Source organism: Theobroma cacao, chromosome 7 (genome assembly GCF_053813885.1).
Source record: "Theobroma cacao isolate CCN51 chromosome 7, ASM5381388v1, whole genome shotgun sequence".
Lineage (NCBI taxonomy): Eukaryota > Viridiplantae > Streptophyta > Magnoliopsida > Malvales > Malvaceae > Theobroma > Theobroma cacao.
The window spans coordinates 30,980,740-31,007,746 of NC_142645.1; the positions used below are offsets into that span (position 1 = coordinate 30,980,740).

The 27,007-nt window shown below is 32.5% G+C and overlaps 1 protein-coding gene across 1 annotated transcript; it reads right to left on the bottom strand.

The window, feature by feature from the left end:
• Positions 1–272: 272 nt before the first annotated feature.
• On the bottom strand, positions 273–24,548 carry LOC18507246 (cuscuta receptor 1-like). Its single transcript, XM_088808713.1, has 8 exons — positions 24,473–24,548; positions 23,937–24,032; positions 13,223–13,378; positions 12,937–13,011; positions 10,783–10,938; positions 2,874–2,948; positions 2,622–2,768; positions 273–2,536 (listed from the first exon to the last, which is right to left on the bottom strand). The coding sequence occupies exons 1-8, from the start codon at positions 24,546–24,548 to the stop codon at positions 330–332; spliced, it is 2,988 nt and encodes a 995-aa protein (XP_088664839.1). The 3' UTR covers positions 273–329.
• Between the last annotated feature and the right edge of the window lie 2,459 nt (positions 24,549–27,007).

Sequence of the window (27,007 nt, forward strand, 5' to 3'; positions counted from 1 at the left end):
AATATTATTTCAATAATCACCTTATGAAAAGATAACTATTCATTTTGTAAGATATAATCTTTAAACTATAATATAAAAAGATAACTTTTCATATATAAACTTTTGAGTTGTGGTATTTTTCCAATTGTCACATAACTTTTAGATTTAAAAGTGGTTTTTTAATGTCACTTAATCAAGAGATAGAACCATTCACGTAAAAAACCAACATACAATTCATTAATTACACTATGTCACATTATGAAACATAACTTTTTATTTTAAAAATACACCAACAAAAATGTCGTAGTAGTACACAGGATCATAAATCCAAATTAAGAAGTATAAGACAACTAATTATTGAAATTGGTAGACAACCTGCCAAGAGTGTCGACAACAAAGTAATAGCTGGAATAAAGAAAATTCTCAATTAAATAAAACCACCTCCTTCGCCAATAAGGGTTGATGTAGAGAAGAGTCCCAAAACCTAACAGGAAGACAACATAGGTTCCAGTAAAACTTGCAAAGAAAAAGGTGCGATCAATTTCATACCATTGTTCTTTACTTTCATCTGACGGTGTCTCAGCGATTTTGGTACGGTTTTTCTCGACTGGTAGCCCAGAAAGAAATGGGTTTCCTTCATAACTGCTGCTGTCAAATGTTGCGAATTGCCCCTTGTCTGGAATTCTACCTGATAAATTGTTGTGCGCAACACTGAAAACTTCCAAAAAGTTGAGATTGACTATCTCTGGTGGGATTTTGCCGCTTAAACTGTTGTAAGAAAGGTCCAAACTCTCCAATTTGGCTAAATTTGAGAAGGAAATAGGGATAGACCCTATTAGATGATTGTGGGACAAGTTTAGTGCACGGATGGAGAACAACTTTCCAAGATTCTGAGGAATTTTGCCTGTCAGATTGTTACATGACAAATCTAATCCAGACATGTAGTTTAGAAAGTCGCCTTTGTAAGAAAGGAGACTACTTTTAGTGACAAAGTCAATCACAACCTCAACTATTTCAGACAGCATAATACCTTTGAGAGACGTATAGGTACTGTGGCTTCGAAGGAGATTTTCATCCTCTTTATCAGCTCGATCCATATCGTACTGGGCAAAAGAAGGTTCTGGTGCAATATTGAAGCTATAATACAAATTATTTGTTGTTCCGAAGGTGATATTACTCAAACAGCTTGGTATCGACCCTGAAAAGGAGTTGTTGGAAAGATCCAGTATGCTTATTTCTATTAATTGACACAACTGCCTGGGAATCAAACCGCTTAAACGATTATTTCCTAACAAAAGAATTCTCAGGTCAGGAAGTGCACCAATCAGAGCAGGAATTTCGCCAGACAAACTATTATCTCTTAAGTTCAACACGGAAAGAGTTGTGGACTTGAGAAGAGAATTTGGGATTGATCCCGTGAAATTGTTCCCCTGCAAATGAATTTGCTGTATGCCGTACATGTCAAAGCAAGAAGGTAGTGGTCCCGATAGAAAGTTATGAGAAAAATCAATGATAGCCGACCTGAAATGTTCGTTGCATGGAAACTGGCCTTCAAAATAATTGTTCCGCATAAAAAGGACTTTTATATCAGCCATCCCGCTAGGAATCTTACCTGCCATCATGTTGTTGCGAATATCGAAAACTCGTAAGGCAGAATAGAAATCCTTGTTTGCTGTTAGACTTCCAGTGAACTGATTGTTCCCCAATTTCAACTCTTCTGGTCGTATGCTCCAGTTAAAGTTAGAGGAAAAAATTTCACCATGAAATTTGTTATTGGATAACACTAAAATATCCAAACTGGTGCAATATGCTGCCAATTCCTTGGGAACTTGCCCTGAGAAATTATTGAAGGATAAATCCAACCTCTGCAACTTTCTCATGCCACCGGTTGAGGGTGGGAGTTCACCTTCAAAGTAATTCTTGGAAAAACTGAGAAACTCCAAATTTGAAAGTTTCATTCCTAAATCTTTTGGAAGCTGCCCTTCAAGATGATTGCATGATACATCTATATAAACCATACGATTCATAGGATGCAGGGGAAGATCAAATCGCCCAGTGAAGGAGTTATTCCTGACATTCAGAAATTTTAGATCACTGTTGTTTTGAAGCAACCAGGAAGGGAACACTCCATTCAACTTATTGTGAGAGAGATCAACCTCTCTTAAGCGATGTTGGTTAAGCAAAAAGTTTGGAGCGGTCTTCATGTTACAATTAGATAACAGCAATGCCTTCAGTTGAAACAGCGGATTCCGAGCTTGATTTTCATTATCAATCTGTAGTTTGTTTTCAGTGCTGCCAAGTATGACTACCTCAAGCTTGGAGTGATTGAAAATGGAGCTGAACGAGAATGAACCTTCAAAATCATTACCACTAATATCCATGTACTGAAGAAAGTTCGGACTTGGTATTGAATTTCGGGGAATAAACCCGCTGAATAGGTTATCGTGCAGATCTAAAATCCTAAGAGATGTCAAATTATTTAGGCACGGAGGAAGGGTCCCTTGAAAGCTATTATAACGAATATCCAATTCCTGAAGTTTCTTCAATTCACACAAGCCTGGCATTTGGCAAAAGGGAAAAACATTGTTACCATCATATATAAGAACACTCTTTCACCTCAACATTTTAAGTTTTACTCTTACCTGGGAATGGGAAAGACCCGTTAAGTCCATTCATGGTCAAATATATTGCTCTAAGAGAGGATAGCTTCCCAATATTCTGAGGAATACTCCCCACCAGAACATTAAAGCTGAAATCTAATACCTTCAATCTTCCAAAAGTTATCAAATCTACCAGCATAACAAAGGGAAAAGGCGTTAGAAGATACGAGATAGCAAGTACGATAAATGTGGCAACTGGTAAACCTCTTAATTCGAGCAAAGGATTTTCTTTACCTTTTATCGGTAAGCTTCCATTAAGGTAATTGGAATTTAAATCAAGCACTTCCAAATTGCTTAGGTTTGCTAGCTCTATACCAAAGAAAAAGAGATATACATAAGTGAGAGAAACGGTACACTGAGATAACTATTTCTAACACTCCCTTTTTTCTTTTAAATTTTTTATAGGATTTAAAATGGAAATAAGACTCGTGACTTCAACATCTTATGTTGTCAAATGGGCTGATCATATATAGTTTGGATAACAACTATATCCATTTGCCCACTCTGACCCGTCTAAAATGTATCCTTATAACCAATCCCACGATGACACATATGCTCACTAAACTTTTACCTTTTTGATATTTTTTTACAAAATATCTTTTTTTTTTGGCAGATACAAAATATCTTTTTAAAATCTCATAATATTTCATTATTTATGAAATTAATGTTCAATCCATAATTAAAAGTGAATCAACTATGAATTTAGAATATAATAACTTTTAAGCAAAATAATATGTACCTGTTTGAAAGACCTATAATTTTATTTAAAATTATGCATGAGTCACATGTGCAAGCATAAAGTACTTTCACTATTCCAGAAGTTCTCCAATATGTGTATGATACAATCTTGAATGAGGTAACTGCATTTTCAGTTTATATTGGGCGTACTATCTTCCAAGATAATGTTTACAAACTAAAGGGCCTTGTTATATTTTTTGAATGATTATTATATATTAGACCATGCCTAAAATATTTGTTATTATTGAATTATTTATAAATGGGTCATCCATACAAATCATATCTTCGGAAATGACTTTAAAAAGTACACTTGAGCTTTTACCGACCTTGGATAGGCAACCCATGACCATGCTTCAAGGCTGGAATGGGTCATATACCCATTCTAAGATTTGTTAAAAATAATTATATTGGCACATGGCAATGCATACATTTCAAGCATTTGATAATTTGGCCAAGATTCGAATCACATGAATGCCTTTTGGTGCAAAAGTTGAAATTTGTTTGTTATAACAAGATTTTTATGAGTTAGAACTAGAGGTGTTGATGGCTGGGCCAAGTCTATTGTATCTTCCATTAAAAAGTGGAGCTTGGCCCCATTCTCTCTTAATCCTCTTCCCTTTAAAATGTCAGCCATCCTTATTTCCAAATATCGGTGTCCTCTCCACCACCCCACTATCCACCATCTGCCGCCACTCATTGACACCAGATTTTCACTTAAAACATCCCGTTTTCTACCTTTCAACCTCCTCTTGTTTTTAATCAAAATAGTTTTTCCAAAAAAGCTCTAGAGTTTCCAAAGTGCTTGTTTGATCTGGTTTTTTTTTTTTTCTAGCTTATCTACTTCTTAAAATCAGAAGCCGAACCAAACAAGGATTTCTACAGATGCTCTTAAAAGAACAAATTAAAAAAAAAAAAAAGAGCTTTAGGAAAAGCTCCAAAGAGGATCGTTTTCTTTTGTTCTTTTAAAAACATGCCTTATTTTTAGGAGAATTTTTGTTCTTGTTTCCCTTTTTGAAGTTTGGTTTCTTGGAGGAAGATAATTATAGGTTTATGGAGTGAGATAAGTCTTTGCACTGATTTTTTTTGTTTACTGGCCTAACAAGGCCTCTGACATTCCATGTAAGGGAATTAATCATGGGAGAAGAATGGAGATGTAAAGAAGGGAATAAGGAATTTAAGATCTTTCCCTCTTAAAGACACACGATTTTTTGACCCCTTTTTCAATTTTCTATATCTTGCGGATTGCTTCATCTTTCTCAAGTTCAAAAATCAAACCCGTTTGAGAGCCAATATCGCATGTCAACGTTGTTTCATAGATGTTTCTGTTTCTACTTCTCATTTCCTCATCTAAGGTGGTAGATGTTATCTCAGAACTTGAGCAATCGTTGCTTATTACTCTACTTAACAATTTAGCAAAGTCCTTCCTTTTTCCTATTTTTCTTGAATTCTTTGGTTCTTTTCTCTTGGCTTCTCGGTTTTACCTTATGACTTTTGTTTGCTGGAGTTGGTTTCATTGGTTTGCTCATTCTCTTAAACTATAAAATGGCCTTTTTTTTCCTTCATCTTTTTTAGCTTTGTTTTTCATTTTCTTTTGAGGGGATCAAATGAGACAAAATAAGTTGGTAATGTCGAGTAGGTTAAAGTGGTTTCTGTTTTTTTGGGTTCACTAAATCACCTTCGAATTTTAATGGAGAGTTTTTGGTTAAATGTATGTTCAGGTCTTGAGTAAGGCATTGAGATTGTCCATTCGGATGATGAAGTTTGGCTTATATGTGGTCAAATGGCTTAGGTTTGTGTGGGTTGCAACCATATCAGGTTGTGGGCATGTATGGATGAGTTAAGAGGTAAGCTATGGGTGTGTGATAAGGAATGACTTTGGCTTGGAAGGTTGGTGGAATGGATTGGGCTAGTGTTTGTGTTTTACCATTTTGGGCTTGTGTGAGCCCGACCTTTGGTGGATGATGGGGTTTAAGGGTTTTGGTTGCAAACAACAGATGTTATCAAGGCTTGAAATAATGGGATGGATGGTCTGGGTTAAGCATAAGTTGCCTTCACAATTTCTAACTAATTGGATAAGCTCATGGCTTAATGAGTTCTGACATGGGTTGCTCTATCTTCCTCATTAGGTGGGATTATTGTCGTGATTGGGTGAATAATGAACAATCAAGGCCACGAGTTCTGGTGAAAGGCAAAGGGTGGGGTTGGGTGGTGAAGTGGTGGTGGGATTGTGGTGATCATGGTAGTGGTTTGGTAATGGGATACCTGATACTAGCTCTGTAGTAATTGTCAAATGGCAATTTCTCCTGTTGATCTTGCAGTCTACAAACGAAGGGATGGAAATTTCATTTCCATTGAAATGAGGAGTTTACCAACATTCAGTCTTTTTCTCTTCATTGTGTTATTGTTGATTGAGATGAATGTTCCCCATAATTCTCTAATTTCCCTAAATATAGCATCCAACCATAAGCTAGGTGGGAAGTTTTCCACCTTAAGCCATAAGAGATGTTATTCTACTATGATGTGTTCTTCCTAGGGAACTATTTTTTGAATAATAGGTCTAGCCACATCTTGTGGTTTCCAATATAGGCTTCTAGGTCTTAAGGACGAAAAAAGTGATAAGGACAATGTTACCACCCATGAGTTTGACCTCGCATTGGAACCCTTTAGAGTTAAAAACCTACTACAAGGTTTGGTGGTCAACATAGTTAATGAGGGTACCAACAACACTTCTTTTAAGCCAACTCGAGTATTCCAAGATTGCCTCAATAACATGATTTGTGGTTGTGAATTGTTATGAGTTTGAAGAGGTGGAAGGTTGGGTTTGCCCTTGTGGACCTCCTTAGAGGTTCTCACATCTCTAGGGGACCTTGGGAAGGGTCTGATTGGAGGTTTGTGATCAAGGTGGGTGATGTGGCGTGTTGGTTATGTGGCTTGGTGGTAAGGCAGTTCTTTTATGATCTTGACCAAAAGTAGCTTTTTTCACTTAAATGGGGTAGCCATCAAGGATTATACCGTTACCGTGCTAGATGGCATTCTATATTTCCCATGTTTCTCTATAGCAAACAAAGGCGAAGGTTTTAGGTGAGTCACCATATAGTTTATAAAAGATAATGACACCTCTAACGTGGCTGATGTTGGTGCAAGTGGAGTTTCGATGAAATTCAAGGAACCAGCAAAATTAGCTACATGGCGACCTTTTTAATATACTTTATCTTTAAGACTTATTTCGCCCCCACCATTCGGTATGCAAAGGGGAATAATGTGAATAGTCTTAGGGAAACAATGAAGCTAACGTCTAACTTTATCTTGCACTTAACGAGAGTAAACCGTTAGATACACCTAAGGGTTTACAAAGTTGTTTGGCCTTAAAGCCTACTTTCTACAGCAAGTAGATTATAAGGAATTTGGAAGCTTTTGTAGATGATGGGAACTTAAGTGTTTATGTTAATAGAACATAACACTTTTCTTGCTCTTGATTTTCTGCTCTTGTTTTGTGTTTGATTTGATGTGTCAAAGTGGCTAGCAACAAGCCCTTTATATAGGCTTGAAAGTGTCTCTTCTTCAAGGACACAACTCTTTCATTAAGGCACCTTTTTGTTTAAAAGGCATCTTTAATTTTTGCTAGACAAAACTTTTGGATAAAGGTATTGTTTCAATAATCATTTTATGAAAAGATAACTATTCATTCCATAAGATATAATCGTTGAGTTATAACTTGAAACAATAACTTTCCATATTTAACTTTTAAGCCATGGTGTCTTTTCAATATGTCTCATAACTTTTGGATGTCATTTTTCTAAGAGACATAACTATTCACATGAAAACCTGCATATATTCCAATAGACACATTATATCACTTTATGTGTGTAAAACCTGACCCTATAAACATATGTCATGACATACATGCACTGAGTAGCATGTTATTACGCTAGGAAAGTTCTTAAGAATAGATGAAACCCGGTATTGTACCTAACGGTACACTTGAGTTGATTTAACCTCGAACTAGTTCAAATAGAAATCGTAGGATGAAATTTAATATTTTACAATCCAAGAATGACTAAAAATGATTGTTCGGAGTTTGAGGGTTCATTTGGAGAAAAATTAAAAATTTTGATGTTCAGGGGTAAAATCGTCATTTTGCCACCTAAGATAATAATTTGATCATGGAGTGAAATTTTTTATCAAGATTAACTATTTGGAGTATAATTTAATGATAGGAAGTGAAAATTTTCAATTCTGGCAATTTTCGAAACATAGGAGTAAAACGGTAATTTTGTCGCCCCGAGGTAAAAACCCGTAATTTTCACCACCCAAAACTTGTCAAAATCATAGGATTTACTTATTTTTGGCATGAATAACTATGGTATGTTAAGTGGTGAAAAAATGAAGTTTAAAGGACGAAATTTTAAAAACGAGCCAATGGAAAAGTGACACATGGCACTTTTTAATTGTTTAATATTATTTTAAAGAAAAATCAGCCCATTTAAACCCCACATTAGGTGATGGCCGGCCATAAGGAGAGAACAAGAGAGAAAATAGAGAGGAAAGGAAGAAAAGAGAAAAATCGAAGGAAAACTAGAAAATTCAAAGGGAAAATCGCGTTTTTCGACCGTTTACGCGTCTGATGGTAAGACTTTTCGACTTTAGCTTGATTTCTACCTTTCTTATGCCTTTGTTTTCATTTAGCATGCTTGAGGAGAGAGATCAAAAAGTGATACCAAGGGCTGGCCGAATTTCAAGGGGGAGGAATTTGAAATTCTTATGTTTTGATTTTTAGTTAAATTGATAGTTTTAGTTAGTTAAATGTGTATAGAAATCAAATTGGGCAAGAAAGCATGAAATTTTCACAATACCCACCCTTGGCCGAATCTTCAATGATGTACAATGATGAAGTACTGATTTTTATTCTAAGAGAAATGAAGAGAAAATGATGAAAAATGGTTAAATGTGATAGAAAAACAAAGTGGAAGATTTATCGAATTAATGTCCCATTTTTGGCCGAATTTTCCAAGGAGGAAAGTGAGCTGATTTTGGTGATTTTAGTGAGTTATTAGCTGATATTTAATGGTTAGAAATGTTGGAGGGAAAATGGGACAATTTAGAGCTAAAATGGAGCGCGTTAGCAATTTATCGGGTAAAGTGCCAAAAATAGGTTAATACCGCATTTAAGTCGTTTTAGGCTATTGCATTTCATACCATGCATTAGTATAAGATTTAAGTCAATTATATAGTGATTTAGCATCAATGTGGTGAATTGTGTAATTTTTGCAATGTGTCTAGGAGGAGAGCCTTCCGGTAAAGGCAAAGAAGTCGTACCCGACGAACAGTGATCGGGGCACCTAGGAAGCATTCAGTTTGTACAAACGGTGAGTAAACCTATTACTATTGTAAATTATCTAGAGTTTATTTTTAAATGCTCTTCATGGATTTTATGAAATGAAAATGAGATTAAAATGGGATTTTTGATGTTTTAGAAATAAATGTGACAAATAAAAATTTATTATGTTGATTATGAAATTGAGTAATTGGAGGCTGCCAATTATTTTGAAATATATATTTTCCTATGAATGGCTTATGATATATGAGTATATGTGGCTATATGTTATAATTGCCTTGAAAATTTATGTAAGCTGTCTTTTACTATGCAGGCTGGGTAAATAAATAAAAGCCACGTTATATTGTCAAAATTTTATCAAAATTGGTGGGTTTAGTCACTGCAGTGACGGGTTTTCGTGGACTACCTATTAGAGGGGCACTGTAAACCCGGTTATATAGTTACTCCAGTAGTAGAGGCAAGGAGGGTAACTCTCGAGGTAGTGTTAGAGTTCACTTCACGTCGAACCCCCACGTGAATGTGTAACTAGGCCAACTCCAAGGAACGACTTGTTTTAAAAATAAAAATGTGTTTCACATGTAAATATCTTAACAACCTTGGCGAACTCGGTTAGATGCCTCGGCCAAGGTATCCTCGAGGATTAGTTTTGGCTTGAGCCTTGTTTTTAATAAAAGTCAGAAGCCTTAATAATTGTTTTGGTAAATTACAAATATTTTATAGTTTAAGAAATAAATTGAAAACCTTATGAAATGGTTTGTAATTTGTTGTTTAAACTTGCCTCCATTTTACTCGCCTTTAGATATTTATGATAATGTATATTTACTCATTGAGATTGCAAAATCTCACCCACCTCCTTTCCAAATATTTTAAGCCTGTGGTAGCTTGTAGATACCCGATTGTGTCAAGGATTCCAGTTGACCCCTCTATCACACAGACAGTAGGTTACTATCACCAACACTTGGTGTATTTATGGGTCACTTGTCATTGTAATTATTATTGTACATTATAACTTTGTAAATTATTGTATGTATGAATTTATATTACTTCTAAGTTACAAAAGATTACTTACACGTGTTTCTATAAATATTGTTTTATATAAAAATGTTATATTTTTGTCTTTTGATTTACTTGAGCCGGAAACGACTGAAAATTGTTTAAAACTGATATGTAAGCCTTGCGGGGTTCTGATTGGTATTCCGGGTAATGAGTATCAATCGGGACGTCGCGGCGGTTGTCATGGGCCCGAGGGAGGTTTCGGGTCGTGACAATGTGACATAACTTTTGAGCTAAAATAGCTTTTCATCATGTGACATATCCTTTGATTTTGAAAATACAACAACAGCTAAAGTAGTTAAACGCTTCCTTGAGGGTGGTTTTCGAGATTCTCTTGCTTAAATTTTCGATGTGGATTGTAAGCAAGGTGGAGCACCAATTGTTTTGAATGGAATTATGTTGGGTATCTCTGGGGTTGGAAGGAGCTTCTGGTGGTGGTGGGCAGGTGGGTCAGTGGTCAATGGTCCTAATGAGTGGATTGGGTGGGGTAAGGGTGGGTTTGGGTTGTGCTACTATAAGGATGCGTGGTTGGATATCATATTATTAGTTATAAGGGTTTATTTGACTCAAAATTAAAATATAAAGGTTTATTTGGTTTAAAATAAAAGTACAAGGGCTTGATTGAATGCAATAAAAGTATAAAGATTTATTTGATTTTTTTTTAATAATTTTAGGGCTTTTTTATATATTTTTTCCTAAAGTTATCTTTAAAAATTTTGATTCTATGGTTAGAGAAGCAAGTAATTCATTTTCAATTGCTGTTTCCCTAAGTAAAACAAGTTAACTTAAATAGAGGATAAATTATTATTACACCTAGTTGAGTCAAAAACAAAATATATATATATATATAATATTGGTCGTTTACTTATTAATTAGTGAGAATCTTATACTTTTAGCTATTCTAGCTTAGCAAAAAACAATTATAAAACTTATATTTTAGCTTGGTGAGCGAAATTATAATTTTTATTTTCATATTTTAACCTATAAATGAAGAAAAAGACATTTATGTACACATACCTTGGCTAGACAGAGAGCCTTCCATGCCATTGTCGGATAAGTCAAGATACCTAAGGGATGGAAGTGAACCCAGAAACCTCATAATATCTTTCTGAAAGTGGTTTCCATGCAGCGTTAGATACCTCAGCTTCCTCAGCTTAGAAAAACTTTCAATGTCTGAGTAAGTATAAAGCAAAGAATGTCAACTATGAGCACATCAAATAATCACAAATATTAAAATTCTATTCTAAACACTCATAAAAGAGTTTTTTTTTTTTAAATAAGCAATGAATTTTTTACCCACTTGTAAATAGCAATTTGTAAGACTTTTTGTAAAATTAAAGTTTAGACTTACATTATTTATTTTTATATTTAATTAAACTCAAGTTAAGATAATTTGGGTAAAATCCAAAAAACCACCTCAAAATACTTCAAAATCACACTTTGGTCACTCATGTTTCAAAATGATATTTTTGGTCCTTTGACTGTTACCACCGTTAGTAAACTACTAAAGAAATTATACCTAATACTATATAAACATTGTAGGAAGCAAATGTCCTTTTTGAAAAAATCTGCTCACACTCCCCCCTAAAACCTAATTAAATACACTTTAATATTTAATAAAATTCAATATTTGACAAAGAAGAAAAAAACTTAAAACTTATTAAAATTCTAGAGCTGGGATTTGTGACTATGGTAATTTGTCTCACTTTGATACTAAATAATATTCAATATTTGACCAAGAAAAAAAAAACTTAAATCTTTTGATATATAGTAATCGAGTTAAAATCTTTTTACATCACCCTAAACCCTAGTCTCAAAAAACAAATTTTGAGCAAAATTTTTTTAACAAAATTAGTAATTACAAGTAAGAAGTTAATCTCTTGACCAAACACTATCAAATTTGAAATATCCATCATTGGACAAAGGATTTACTTTTAACACATTCTTTTCAATAAAAAAAATTCTCAAATTATTGGAGAAATAAAGAGTTTGATGACAATAGATTTTATCTTAAGAAAGAAGTTTTTCCTAGCCTTCAAATCAAAATTTTTTAGGTTTTTTGTTTTCTGGTTAAGGTTTGTGTGGAAACTAATGAGAAGATGTTTTACAAAAAGCAATGTGCTAGAATTAAAAAAGTAACATAAGGGGCATTTATATCTTAAAATATTTATATAGTATTAAGTTTAATTTTTTTAATTGTTGATTAACAGTGTTAACAGCCGAGGGGCTAAAAACATCATTTTGAAAGAAGAGGAACCGAAGTGTCCTTTTGAAGTGTTTTAAGGGGGTTTTCTGGATTTTACCCATATAAAAACAGTATTATAGTCCACAATATAATCAAATAAAGTGGACTGAACTCTAATGTTATATGTGCACTTAAAAGTGTAAGCTTATATATAAAACCTTAAAATGATGGGTGAAACTAGGGATTTACTATGTAAAGGTAAGACTATGTGTTCTCTCCTGTCTACAACAATATTAATAACTCACCCACTGAAGAATTACATAGAAAATAATGAGAAAGATCCTAGTGCACTGAATCTCAACAATTAATCTGGTTAGTATTATTTTCATTATAAATTAATATGTCAAGAATTAGATATGTTTTTATATTCTAAATTACTATTATGGTAAATCTTGAATTAATTAAAATTAATTATCCATAAAATTTAACACAATGTTCATGCTACCAATCTGTATATGCATTGTCTACGTTTTAAGCAAACTATAGTACTTACATTAGATGCATGGTTGGGAACCATTTCCAGTTGGGTTATTTCCCAAATAAAACAATCCTTCCCCCTACCCACCCCCATGCTTAACTCAACATGGTGATTTAAAATTTTGATTTTTGATTTTAATCAGTGTATTTATATTAAAATTTTAATTATTATGTTAAAGATATGCAAAGATAATAACCAAAATAGGATATTTGATATGGAAAGATTAGGTATTTAAAAACAAAAATATTGAGACCTTGTAACATCTCAAAAAGAAAAACATGAACAAATAAAATGAGATGAAGTGAGAATTTGTTTTTGCAGCATTAATGTCATTCATACATAGGATGGATGGCTCGTGGTTGATATTGTTGACAATTTGTGTAGTATTCGTACATAAAAACGAGAAAAATGACGAAACCCTAGTTTGTGCATTGGTGTGCCTACATACCTTGCTTTGTTGAGGAGCTACTTAATTTGTTGTGACTTAAATCCAATGTCTCCAAGCTTTCACAAACGGATAGTTCTGTACACAGATCAAAATAATAAAAAAAAAAACAAAAGTTACAATAAAGTAATGCTATATTTTGCCTGATTTTGACTGTCTAACTACGAGCAAATGGTATGAGCATTTATTTATTCATGAGTAATCGTACATTTGAACTGATACACCATAGCATTTCCCTTAACAATATTGAGGTAGAGTCTACTTTGTTCTTTATAGTACACCAGCATACCTTGGTCAGGGATGGATCCTTGTAAGAGATTGTTAGAAAGAATCAGATTCTTGAGAGATGTTAGTTTTCTCAAAAATTGTAGGGTGCTATTTGTAAGATAGTTTTTAGAAAGATCCAACGTCTCCAGCTGTTGTATCCTCAAGGAACCATTAGAATCTGCATTAAGAGAAACGTAAAAATGCAAAAATTACCTTACCTACTAGAATAAAAAACCCTTCAATCTTTTATATAATTTCAGGATTTGTTTGGTTAGTGAAAAAATTGGGAATAAAAGAGAAGAAATCGGCATTACAAAGAAAATAAGGTCCATAAAATATTAATGGAATATGAATGATCATGTTTGTGAACACCTCATTTTATCCAAAATGTTTGACTAGAACCATGTAAAATAAAAACACTTAAATATTTAATTTATTAATTAATATATGATCTCTTTATTTAAAAAAAATATGATTGAAATTTCTTTTTTTTAAATAAATAAAATTAAAAAAATAATAAATGATAATAAATAAAAATAAAAATACATATAAGATAAAACAAAAAGTAATGAAAAAAAAACGATAAGCCCATCCTAATTCATCTTTGAAAAAACAAGTTAAATTCAACCAAAATTCATGAAAAAGAATTTAAAACAAACTCAACAAAAATGGGTATAAGAAGAAACTAGAAAAATAAAAAAGGAAATAGTAAACAAAAATAAAATTATATATGAGATAAAACAAAAGGTAATGAACAAAAAAAAGAAACGATAAGCCCATACTAATTCATCTTTGAAAAAACATGTTAACTTCAACAAAAATTCATGAAAAATAATTTAAAACAAACTCAAAAAAAATGGGCATAAGAAGACCATTTCAGCAATAGCCAAATGCACACCAATCAACACAACAATCAGGTTAAAGCTTTTTCTGGAAGGAACGACTTCGATTAAGGTGCTAACCCGCCCGAAAAGAGTGAACCCGCACCAACCCGTCGCAATCCCAATCCACTAAGCTTGGGCACTCACTCTTTTGTTTTTTGGGTTTTTTCCAAACCCATTAAGGCAATGTTTTCTCTCTCTCTTTCTTTTCTTTCTTTTTTCATTTTACTTGTGAGTTACTTTAATTTAATTTAATTTTTTATTTTTGATTTTATTTGTTTATTTATTTGGTTGTTTACTTTTTTTTATGAATTTATATTTGATGCAGTGATAATGTATAACTTTTATACACTATTAATTAAGCCATGAAGATGTATACGGGCCATAAAACTAAATGTCAATAATTTTTTTTAAAATTCATTAAGAATTTAAAACTAAATATTAATAATTTTTTTAAAAAAAATAAGTAAGGATTAAAAATTTCCTTTTTTCTCGCTCCAACTTCCTCTCAATGGTTTTCATCTTGATCTCCTCTTCTTTGTCTCTCTCCAACTCCATGTATTCTTCCCCTTTTCTTCTTTCATTAAGATTAGATTTGAAAAAATTGTACAATTTCATAAATAATCAGATAATCAAAGGTTTTTACTTTCTCTCTAAACTCTCTTCCACTCATCTCTTTATCCTTACCATGTATACCTCGTTATGTATGTTATGCTGGAAATTTTATCTATACTCAAATGGTCTGTTTTATACAGACCTCATTGGACTTCATTGGGAGAGTTTGAGAATGGTATGCTCATCATGAAACCTGTCCTCACAGATACGGCATTGTTATCATCTCTACTTGTTTCTAGAGATCTCATTTTAGATAGGGGTGATTGCAAGTGCAGTATAACATAAATAACTTATGTTCAATATTCTAGTAAGCATGTGGAATTTCAAATGGGCAATAAGAGCTAATCAAAATGAAAATTTTGCACATCTCATCTTTAAAATGGAATCAAGATTGTTAAATCAATCATGAGTTCTTTCAATATAAAACAAATAAAAAAGAAATACCCATTATGATTCTAGGAAAACATAAAACTGAATCAATAACAAAAGAATTTCTAGGGCAGGAAATTTTCTAAAATTCTACCACAAGTGTTGGGGTATTAAGAAAACTTTCAATACAAAAGATTTGCATAAATAATAATAATAAAAATAACAAAAAAAGTAATAAGACGAAATATATAACTGAATAAAAAGCATAAAACACAAATACATAAAAAATTTTCAATGATAGAATTTCGAAAAGGTTATAAGAGATAACTTCTTGAAAATTCTTAGGTATTTTCTTGAATTCTACCATAAGTGCTAGAATATTTAGGAAATATTTTAGTATCAAGGAATTTTTATTTACTTGAAAGAAAAAAAATAAAACAAAACAAAATAATGAAGACAATAAGATAATAAAGTAGAAAATAGGTGAAGGAAATAAAATTAAATATTGAGTTAAAGTTCATTTATAAAGGCTAAAGGATAACACAAGATTAATTAGATACCATTTTAATGGCCTTGTGAGGAAATAAAATTAAATATTGAGTTAAAGTTCATTTATATAGGCTAAGGATAATACAAGATTAATTAAATACCATTTTACTGGACTTGTGAGGGTACTGTTACCTTCCTCACATATAATTATACTACTGAACATAATCTGTTTCATAAATTAGAACCTATCATATTTAATGAACCTGAGTCAAGTATAGAAAAATATTCACTTAGGTGGCTAATCATACTTGAATAAAAAAATAACAATGATTCCTTTTTACATTAAACAGTTGAGTTTCCAAACTTACACGTTATGACAACGTTGATAATTCATTTTTATATTAAATAGTTAAGTTTCTAGACCATGACAATTGTAAACATCCTATTTGTTTGAGATTGTCTCAATGATAAAATAAATAAATAAAATAAAAAACTTAAAAAATAAAAATAAGAAAGAAAAATAAAAATAAAAAATCTAAAACAAAAAAAAAGATAATGAGAATGAAAAAAAAAGGTTTTGAATGGGAAAACAAACAAATTAAGGATAGGTTTAAATTGATCCTAATCCAGTAACTTTAGACATTCATTTAAAAAAAAAAAGGGAAGAAAATCTTAATCCAAAATCAACACAAAATGAGTATAAATACCCCTTAATCAGCTAGCATTAGGGGGAATAAACACAAAAAGAGAATAAGAGGCAAAAATTAGAGAGAGGAAAAAAAAAGAGTGAAAGTAAGATTTATTCTGGGTTTTTGTTTTGCAATTTGGGTTTAGATCTAGCAAAATTGGGGTAGCTTTTGGAAAAACTACTCAGGTTAAAGGGAAGAGAAGGTCAAGAGGATATAGGAGGAGCAATCTAGGAAGATTTTGGCATCAGTGTATGGCAGCCCATGGTTGGAGGTAGAGGAATGGCGGACTGACGTTGAATTCTGGGCAAAAGAAGAGTGAGGAGGTTTTTTTAGAGAAAGGAAGATTTTTAAGAAGAAAGAATGGAAAGGACAAATAAGAAAAAAAAAAAAAAAAGAAGTTTAACCTATTTATACTGAAGTCAAAATGATGTTGTTTCAGAAGAGCCTTGCAAGTGAAAACCACATCGTTTCCAGTTAAAAAAAAAAAAAAAGAAAACTTTCAAAAGATTCGATCTGTGCCCACTCTTTAAGGTCCATGTATAATCCAAAGTCCAATAGTTTAAGTTCTTTGCTTTTGGGTTTCTAAAGCCCACTAAGTTAAGTTTTATCATGGTTTCTTTTAATTATTTTTATATCTCTTTTTCATTATCTTGTTATTTCTATTTACTTAGAATTAGATCTTTAATTAAAGAGGTAAATAATGAATTTTAATTAAGATTCATACGTTAGAATTAAGTAATAATTATATAAAAATCACAAAAAATAATTATAAATAAATAGTTAAAATAGGATAGAATAATTTACAATCGTAAAAAACAAAGTTTAAATTAATTAAAATTTATAATTATTTACAAATAAAATCTTTTAAATGAAAATTTTAAAGAAGATTACAAGTAGTAACTTTCATAAATTTTTCAAAGGAAGAATAATTATAAGAACTCGCCATAAGCAATCGAAGGTAATCTTGTAATTTATTTTTGTAAAGAGATTTATTTGTAAATAATTATTATAAACATAGAAAATAATGACAAATAAATAATAAAATTTATAAATAAAAACTATTTAAATTTTTCATACATTAAAATATAGGACAAAATAATGACAAATAAATAATAAAATTTATAAATAAAAACTATTTAAATTTTTCATACATTAAAATATAGGACAAAAATAATAATAAATATTTAAAATCTTGTAGATTATAATATAATATCATAATATTCATAAAAATTAAATAAATAAATGTAAATCCTCTGATGATGAAATTTGAGAAAGTTATAAGTAGAAATTTGAAGAGAATTTCTAGTTGAGAAAATTTCCTAAAACTTTGATGTAAGTATTGGAAAATTTTGGGAAATTTTCAACATAAAAACTTATATAAATAATGATAAATAAATAATAAAAATAAAAAAATAATAGAACAATTGAAAGAAAGTTTGAAAGAAACATAAATAAATAAAAATCCTTTGATACTGAAATTTTTAGAAGGTTTTAAGTAATAACTTTAAGAAAACTTCTAGGTGAGAAATTCTTCTTGAATTCTACCATAAGTATTGGAGTATTCAAATGACATTTCAATATCAAAGGATTTTTCTTTGTTGTAAAATGATAAAATAAAATAAAATGTAAAAATGATTAAGAAAAATAAAACTAGATATCGAATTTAAAATTGATTTATTAATGCTTAAAGGATAACATATAATTAATTAGGTATCACATTAAGTGGGCGTTGTGAGGATGCTAATACCTTCTTCATACATAATTGTACTTTTGAACCTAATTTGTTTCATAGGCCTAAACCTATTCTTTTAAATGAACCTAAGTCAAGCCTAAGACCTCATTAAAAAGTTTAGATTCATCTAAGTGACCAATCACACCTAAACAAAAAATATTGGAGGCGATTCCTCTTTCAAATCAAATAGTTGAGTTTATGGACTCACGCTATGACAACAATGTTGGTAGATGAATAAGTTTGAAACAATCTTATAAGATTGTGGATGAAAAAAAAATTAAAATTTTAAAGTTACAAATGTGTAACACCCCCGAATTTGATCTAAATTATGTTAATTGTGTCTTAAGGACTTCGATGATATGCTAAATATGCCTAGTGTATGGAAGTTGCATTACGACACTTAGGCAATTTTAGTTAATGTAAATATGTGATAAAATCCTAAAGTTTGAGGTTTTGATTAAAGTTTGATTTTATACTTGAGGATATGTATGTGGAATTGAGTTATGAATGACTTGAGGTGTGAATTAAACAGGGTAATGAATTGGAGTGCTATGAGTTAGATTTTTGGAAGTTTGGAAGTTTGAAAATTTGGCTACAAGGAAAAATGTATCGATACATTCCCCAATGTATCGATACATTCTTGTCAGGATGAATAATATAAGGCGTACAAAGGATTTTCTATTGATACATTCAAGAATGTATGAATAGATTTGATTAAAGATGAACATCTATCGACACATTGTCCAGATGTATTGATAGACTTTAAACAAAAAGCACCCAAGGAGAAAAGTATAGATAGATTTCCCCCATGTATCTATACATTTAAAGCAATGAGCATTTTGCCTAATTTTTATCAATACATTGCCCAAATGTATCGATAGATTTGAACAAAAGCTGTGCAAATATATCGAATACATTCCTAAATGTATCGATACATTATTGGTATTTGCAAAAATAAAAAGGGACTTTGAGCATTCAACCTATGGGAAACAAAACCTAAACCCCTTTTTCTCTCTACCACTTGGAAACCTTAACCCCCAAATTGATTTTTAGAGGCATTTAGAGTAGATTGGAGCTAGGGAAACCACTTTGAAGGTAAGATTATATGTGTTTTATCAATTGATTATCAATTTAATTGGCTAATAACTTAGAATTGATTTGGTCTAACTTTAGTGAGATTTTTCTCTCTTGAGTTTGTCGGGGATTTAGAGCTAAGATTTAGGGAACCCAGCATTTGGGGTAAGGATTTAGCTAATTTGTTGAAAGATTGGGCTTGTATATTGAATTTGGTTATTTTTGAAAAGCTGGATATTTTTGAAACCTAGAAAATAATGATTTTTGTGATGTTTATGATGTTTTGATGTGTTCAAAGGGGGAAATTGAGGCTATTGATGCATTTGTGAGCTGGAGGACGATTCGAGGCTAAAAATCGAAACTTGGCTTTGGGAGTGCCTTCGATAGTCACTGTGGGTAGGTTTAATTAAAAAACATGTAATGCATGACGCATGATAGATGCATTGTCATGGTACTAGAATAGAAATTATATATATAAATATGCCTAGATGAATGTGCTTAGGCTAGAGAACGCAATAAATGTGATGTGTTGTGTGCCTTAGTGCAAGCCACATAGTGGCCTATGTTGTGTGAGTCTAGACTACGAAGTCTAGAGGAGATGATGAACGTCTAGGAGTATATTACTCTAGACAATTGACCCCTCGGTGGATTATGAGCATTTAATGCCTTAGAGAATTAAAGGCACCTAAATGAGCTATTGAGCTAGAGATGTCTAAAGCTCATTAAGAGTGATCTCTGATGTAAATTGTGGCATATGGGATGCCTAAGGCATGATGGCTTTATTTGTGGATGTGTATTCCATTCGAAGATGAGAACTCTGGACATTGATTTGATTTGAGATTAAGTGGAGTCCGACACCCTTGTGACTATGTGTGCTTGTAAGGATGGTGGTAAGCAAGGATGGTGGTTTTGTCCTACCTGTGATTCCCACTTGTAGTTCTTTAATGCCATTCTTTGGGAGATTACTCTGGATGATAACTTTGATTCTCTGTCTATTGCTTTCGCATGTGCATGATTTGATTCTCCACTAACAACTTAGCCTTGAGCATGATTTGACTCCACCGGTTGGCCAACGTGCGTGATTTAATGATGTTCAGGGGAAAACCACTTTATGATTATGATCTGAATTGTGAATGATATGATATATCCTCGGATAGGCTTGAATAAATTTGATTTGAATTTGGTATGATAGCCGACAACTAGAGTGTGCCATGGAGAATAATGTTATTTGGCTTAAGGATAAGCCTAGGGATTTGAATGCTTTTTGTGGAAACTCTTTAGGGATGATTGATATACCCTTAATATTAGAGATGCTTACTAGAATGATGAGATGCACTGATAGTGCAATAAATGTGTAAAGCCTAACTCTATAAAATACTTGTCATGACATACATGTGATGGATAGCATGTTTGCATGTTAGGAGAGTCCCGAAGAATTTACAAAAGGCGGTATTGTACCTAGAGGTACAACAAAATTGATTTAAGCCTCGAACTAGATCAAATAGAGATTTTAAGGTGAAATTGAAAATTTTAAATTTCTAGAATAACTTAAAATGGTGATTCGGAGTTTGAGGATTAATTTGGAGTCAAACCGAAAATTTCATTATCTAAGGGTAAAATGGTAATTTTGCCACTCGAGGACAAAATGAGAAATTTTTTAAAAGATTTTGATCATATATGACTTATTGGAGTATGATTTGAGGTTGAGAAGTGAAAAATTTGTAATCTCAGTATTTTTAGAGTATAGGGGCAAAAATGGTAATTTTATCACCCCGGGGGCAAATCGATAAATTTTCACCCCCGACACTTGTCAAGACCAAGGAATTTTATTCATCATGGAAATGGATAAACATGAGAAATGTGTGGTGGAGAATTAAAGAATTAAAAGTCAAATATTTAAAATTTGAACCAATAAGAAAATGCCATGTGTCATGCTTTTATTATTTTATTATTTCTTTATAAAAAGGCATAAAAACCAGCCCATTTCTCCATAGTGGTCGGCCAAACCAGAAGAGAAGAGAAAATAAGGAAGAACAAACCCTAGGTGGGAAAAATCAAAGATAAAGTGTTGGAATTCAAGGATTTGATCAAGCAAATGTAAAATTTCTTTGATTTTGCTAGTGATTTACCTTACCCATGCATTTCTCCTTAATTTCCATGGTTGGATTGTATGTTTTCATGGGAAAATCATGGCTGGCCGAATGGGTTTGGTGAGAGAAATGATGTTGGAATTGTTTGATTTTGAGTTATGTTGGTGTTTAGAGTTGGTTAAGCATGTTTAGAAACAAAACAACAAGAAAAGAATCCATTTTCCCCATGAACCTTCAATGGTCGAACCCTATGTGAAGTGTAAAAGTAATGAATTGATTTTGTGATCAAGTGAATTGGTTGAAAAAAATTGATTGAATGATGATTTATGATGAGAAATTGAATGGGAAAATTTTTAGTGATAGTGCACCACAATGGCCGAAATGTTCAAAAAGAATTGTGAGGGTTGTGAGGCTGAATTTTAGATTATTGGAATTATATTTAGTGAATTAAAATATTAGAAATGAAATGGAGCAATTTGGAGCCAAATCGGACACAATTGTCATTTAATCGGGTAATAGGCCGAATTAGGTCAGCACCGCATTTAAGCGGTAGTCGGATAAGTTGCATATCATATCATGCATCTACACCGAGCCTGAATTGATTTTATAATGGTCAAGCATTAATGTGGTGAATTATGTATTGTACATTGTGGGTAAGTGGTGAGCAAATTACACTAGTAAAAGTACAGAGATTGTGCTTGAAGACTAGGATTAGGAATACATCGACTCCTGGTACTGTGAGTAACCTTACTATCGTCTTAATTATCTAAAGTAGTTTTATCCGATTTTATGGATTTTATGGAAAATGAGTTTAAATGGTAAATCTTTTTGTTTTACAAACAAAACGTGTTTAAATAAAATGATTTTATAAATTGTCTTGAAATTGAATGATGACTTTGAAAATAGAGTAACTGGAGACCACTTGAGGTGTTGTAAATTTATGATTTGAATTGAATGGCTTATGACAATATTTGCATGAATGGTTAAATTGGTATTTGAGTTGAAATATATGAAATGTGTATTTAGCCTTGAAAGGCTGTGAATTACAATAATTGCCATATCATGTTATTGAATTTTATTGATTTGTGGGATAATTATTAGCTTACTGCAGTGGGTGGGTTTTTGTGGACCAACCTATTAGAGGGACACGTTAAACCCCGTAGTATCTTACCTCAGTATGAGAGGCGCGGGTGGATAACTCTTGAGGTTAACACTTTTAGAGTTCACTTCACGCCAAACCACCACGTGAGGGGGAACTCAGCCAACACCAAGGAACGACTATATTTACAAAATAAAAACATGATTTATGCGTACATAACTTTTTAATAGCCTTGATGGACTCGGTTTGGGATAGCCCTCGGTCAAGGTATCCCTGATAACTAAGTATGAGAATAATTTTTGGCATGAGCCAAGTTTTAAGATACTCATAAGCCATATTGATTATTTAAATGAAATGAATATTTATGTTATGAAATACATATTTAGATGGAATATTTTAATTGTCTTCATTTACTCGCCTTTAGATAGTTTAGATGGTATTTGTTTACTCACTAGGATTTTATAATCTCACCACCCTAATTTCCTCACATTTCTGGCTCGGGGAATTCCATAGTTAGCTGACTTTGACAAAGACCTTCATTTGGACTTGAATCGACAAAAGCTGTAGGTTTTCAACTTTCGATGCATTTTGGTTAGATGTGGGCTCACGTGTCGCTGTAAAAGTAATTTTATACTTTGGTTATTTGCTTTATAGTATATATGAATATAATTAACTTTTATGCTATAAGAATTATTTACTGATAGCTTTATAAAAATTATTTTACAAGAAAATAGTTTATTTTATTAAATATTTTTATTATATTCAAATGGTCAAATTTTCACTTCAAATGAACGTTTTAGATACTTAATTTGTTTTTAAATCACTAAATATATATTTTCTACTTATTTACTACATTTTTAGCAAGTTTTGAGATTTTCGACGAAAAATTATAAAAATGCCCCTATGAGCCAGAAAACAATATGTTATATTTTGATTTGGAAATGACTCATAATCCTTCGAATTACGATATTTGATAACTATTGTTCACCGAGGAAGTGCGAAAGCTGATACGAGAGCCTTGCGAGGTTTCGATCGGCATTCGGGATGAAAAATGTTTGTCGAGGCTTCGCGATGGTTGTCACGGGCTCGATGGAGAGTTTCGAGTCGTGACAAAATATATACATACATACATACATACATAGATTTGTCAATTATATATGTTTGATTTATCTGCACCCCTCACTGAATGTTAGATAACTCACCCATTTGTTATACCACGTGCAGATATATAGGTCACAGGATTGTGTGGCAAGGGATGCCCATTGACAAACCAATTTTGGTATCTAGTAAGTTCCTCGTTCCAACACGTCTACTCTGTTGAGTTTGTCATAAGATTCCGCTCTGTATTCGGTTTAGTTGTGTATATAGGTATTATGTGCCATTTGAATTTGTGTAAGGGTTGTCGAGTATAAACCCGTTTGATGGCCAATGTCTGGCCTATATGTATTTGATGATACACTCTATATGTGAATTATGTGCCAAGAAGCAATTTAAATGCTGTTGAATTGAAATATTATATGAATATGTAAAATTAAAAAACCCTCGACTATGTCTATATAATTTGGATCTAAAGAAATGTATATTCCCTAATTCAAAATTTTCTCTTAAACCAGATAAGGCCTATACAAATTATTTGTTTTCCTCTTTAAGTTATATATGGCCACCAAAACAAATACCAGTGTTAAGAAGCTAACATACCTTGGTTGTCAATCCAACGACCAATCTCATTGTTGGATAAATTGAGAATTCTTAGCTCTTTAAAAGCCTGGAAAGAGATGTTCGAACGCCACTTTTCTGATTTATAAAACATTCCACGTTATACAGAATGCAAAACACTTCTACACGATCTATACTATAAAACTGTTAAAGTTTTGTGTCATTAACACCTACTCAAATTGATAAAAGTACAAACAAAATTAAATATCAAATAATGGATCAATATGTAAATTTACTTCTCTTTTTCAGATGAGAGATCACTTTTGTCATTTTTACTTTTTCCCTAAAAACAATACCCATTTTCATTCACATTTTTCTCCTCTCACCCACGTTGTGAGTGCCTAAATAATTGCTAGTAAAATCATATATATACATATAAATCAAAATTATTTGTGAAAATTAATAAGAAAGAGATGGGATTTTAAAGCACTTTAAGTCAAAGAGTCAAGACCCAAATACATGTGATGGAAATTCTCCCTCCCCTAGACCCCATATTGGTAGTAAAATTACATATTTACCCTCTCCCCATTTCTCTTTCCTCTTAGAAATATAGGTGTTCATAGACCAGATTGAGCCTAACCCGGTTGACACCATTACATGCCAGACTCGAGCCTAACCCAAGCCCATTCAGACGGACCCGTTTTAGGCTTATTTTAAATTTAATTTTTAACATATTCATTTTTTTATTAATATAGTAATATCTCATGTTTAAATCGTTCCAAGCGCTGGCCTAAGTCAAGCCGGAGTCGTTGGCCTGGCGCCCAGGTCTACATTGAAATTTTCTCAAATCTCAAAAATACTCCCAAATTGCTCTCCCAAATTATAAAAAAATTACTCTCAACGTAAAATATTCATTTCAAGAGGAGCAGTGTTCTTCAGACTACTGTCGAATTGCAATGCTAGAACAGGATTGTGACTGTGTTTGGGAGCAGTGTTCTTCAGACTACTGTGTTTTTCAGTTTTATATATATATCCCCATGTTTGATATTGCAGAAAATGACAATGGAACAAGCAAAGTGGGAATAAGAAAAAGTAAGCCAACAACAGCACCATCTTGGGTTGGCCAGAATAATCCTCCAAGCTCACAAAGCCACGGAGTTAAAACAAGTCAGGCAACTTGCACGAGGGCTAATCGATATAATCGTGATTGCTTACCTGCTCCTAATAAAGCAGTCATCAGAAAAGCTCATTGAAAAAACTCTAGCTGTCTTTTGGAATAAAATTTTCGAGAGGGTATTATCTACTTTGTTAGTGATGTTATCATTTGCTTGGGAAAATTTCAATTAAAGATTCACGCCTTGATATCTGTCGTGTAAATTTTTATTCATGCGAGAAATCTTTGATATATGTCTATTCTTTTGTGACGTAAAAAAAAGTAAAAATCTTTCCCTCCAAAGAATCAAAACTATTTGAAATATTTAGAAGTTTTGACTTTTATTTTTCTGTTGAAACGAGGAATTAGAAAAGAAACTATATGTATTTTTTCAAAAAAAACATCAATAATGTTTTCATTGTTTGGATTTAATTACAAAATACTACCTTTTTGTGGTAGCAGTGCGAGTTAGCTCATCGCCGGACAGACCCTGCCACGACTACCCTGCATATAAAGAAAAAGTTATCAAAACTCCATTTGGTTGCTAATAAGATCAAGCACAAACCCCAGAGGACAGGGGCCATGATCATCCCACAGCAACTAAATTTCCTCTAATTTTACTAACAGCCCACTATGTTAAGAACCAAATGATAAAGAGAGCACCTGCTTATGCCGACTCTGTAGCCATCCATGTACTTCAGAGCCTTTACTTTCAAAACACAGTCATGTGCATTGACACGTATGAGAAAAACCCATACCCAAAAAGCCCATTTATTACGGCAGCCAGCATTCATATCGCGTTTCATTATAGAGGGAGAGTTGAATCACGCGTCCTGTGGTGGAGTTGCAGGTGACTCTCTGCCAAACACAGCAGTCACTCTCTGGGTCATCAACCCATGAAGGGAAGATGAGGTCCGAATGATCGCTATGAAATTTATTAGCAAAGGACTTCAAATCTAGCAGACCCAACCTCTCCTCCTCCAAACAAGCTTTCTGCCCACGGATTTGAGACAAAAGGATCAAATCTAGCAAAAAGAACTTCAGAAGTAAATGCATCTTCATTTCGGAATGCTAAAATAATGGTGATTAATGGCCGGTACAAAGCCGTTATATAATACAACACAAGAGTAGCTAATTTTAAGAAATAGGGAGAAAGGAGAACTTGACCAAAGTAACGTACGTAAGTAACACGTCGAGGAATTAAGTTTGAAAGCAATGCGTAATTTTGGGGAAAATGTCACGCATGCGATGATGCGAGTAGGACGTTGTCGGAAGCGCGAGAGTTTGCTTTTTAATTATGAAGTAGAATTGGCTATTTTGGTCAATTTCAGGTTTTGTTCAAGACTTTATATCAAAGTTGGGTGAATTGGTCTTAAATTCATTAATGGACAAGGAAGTTTCCTTAGCCACGTTCAAGTCAATTCTACTTACAATCTGTGGCGTCAAGTGTGGAGTAACATTTTCTTTAAATAGAGAAATTAATTGCGACAAGAATGTTTGGAGGTGGGCCTACTTTTTTAGAAAAATATTCCACTTCCTCTCTTATTGAATAAGCTTATCTTATAAATTCTCTTTTGTGCACTCAGTAATCTCTTCGCTTTTGTTGTTATAGAGCAGTTATTAGAGTTTTCCACAAAATGATCTTTGCGCTCTTATTATTATGGAGCAACTATTAGAGTCTTTCACAAAGTATTACACGTATTACACGTTCCAACGCTCTGACCTTAAAAGAAGAGAAAATAATTTTTGGGTTCCTCGACTTAGAGAAAAACTTACGTTCACTCTTGGTTGTGTGAAAAAATCAATACATCTGTTTACTATTTGTAGACGTATTAGGGATATAAAGATAGGATATTATTTTAAATTTAAAAAAATTAAATTTAAATATAATAGATACATAATTTTTATTTAAATTTAAATTTATATGCTATGGTAAACGTTTTGTTTAATTATTCAATTA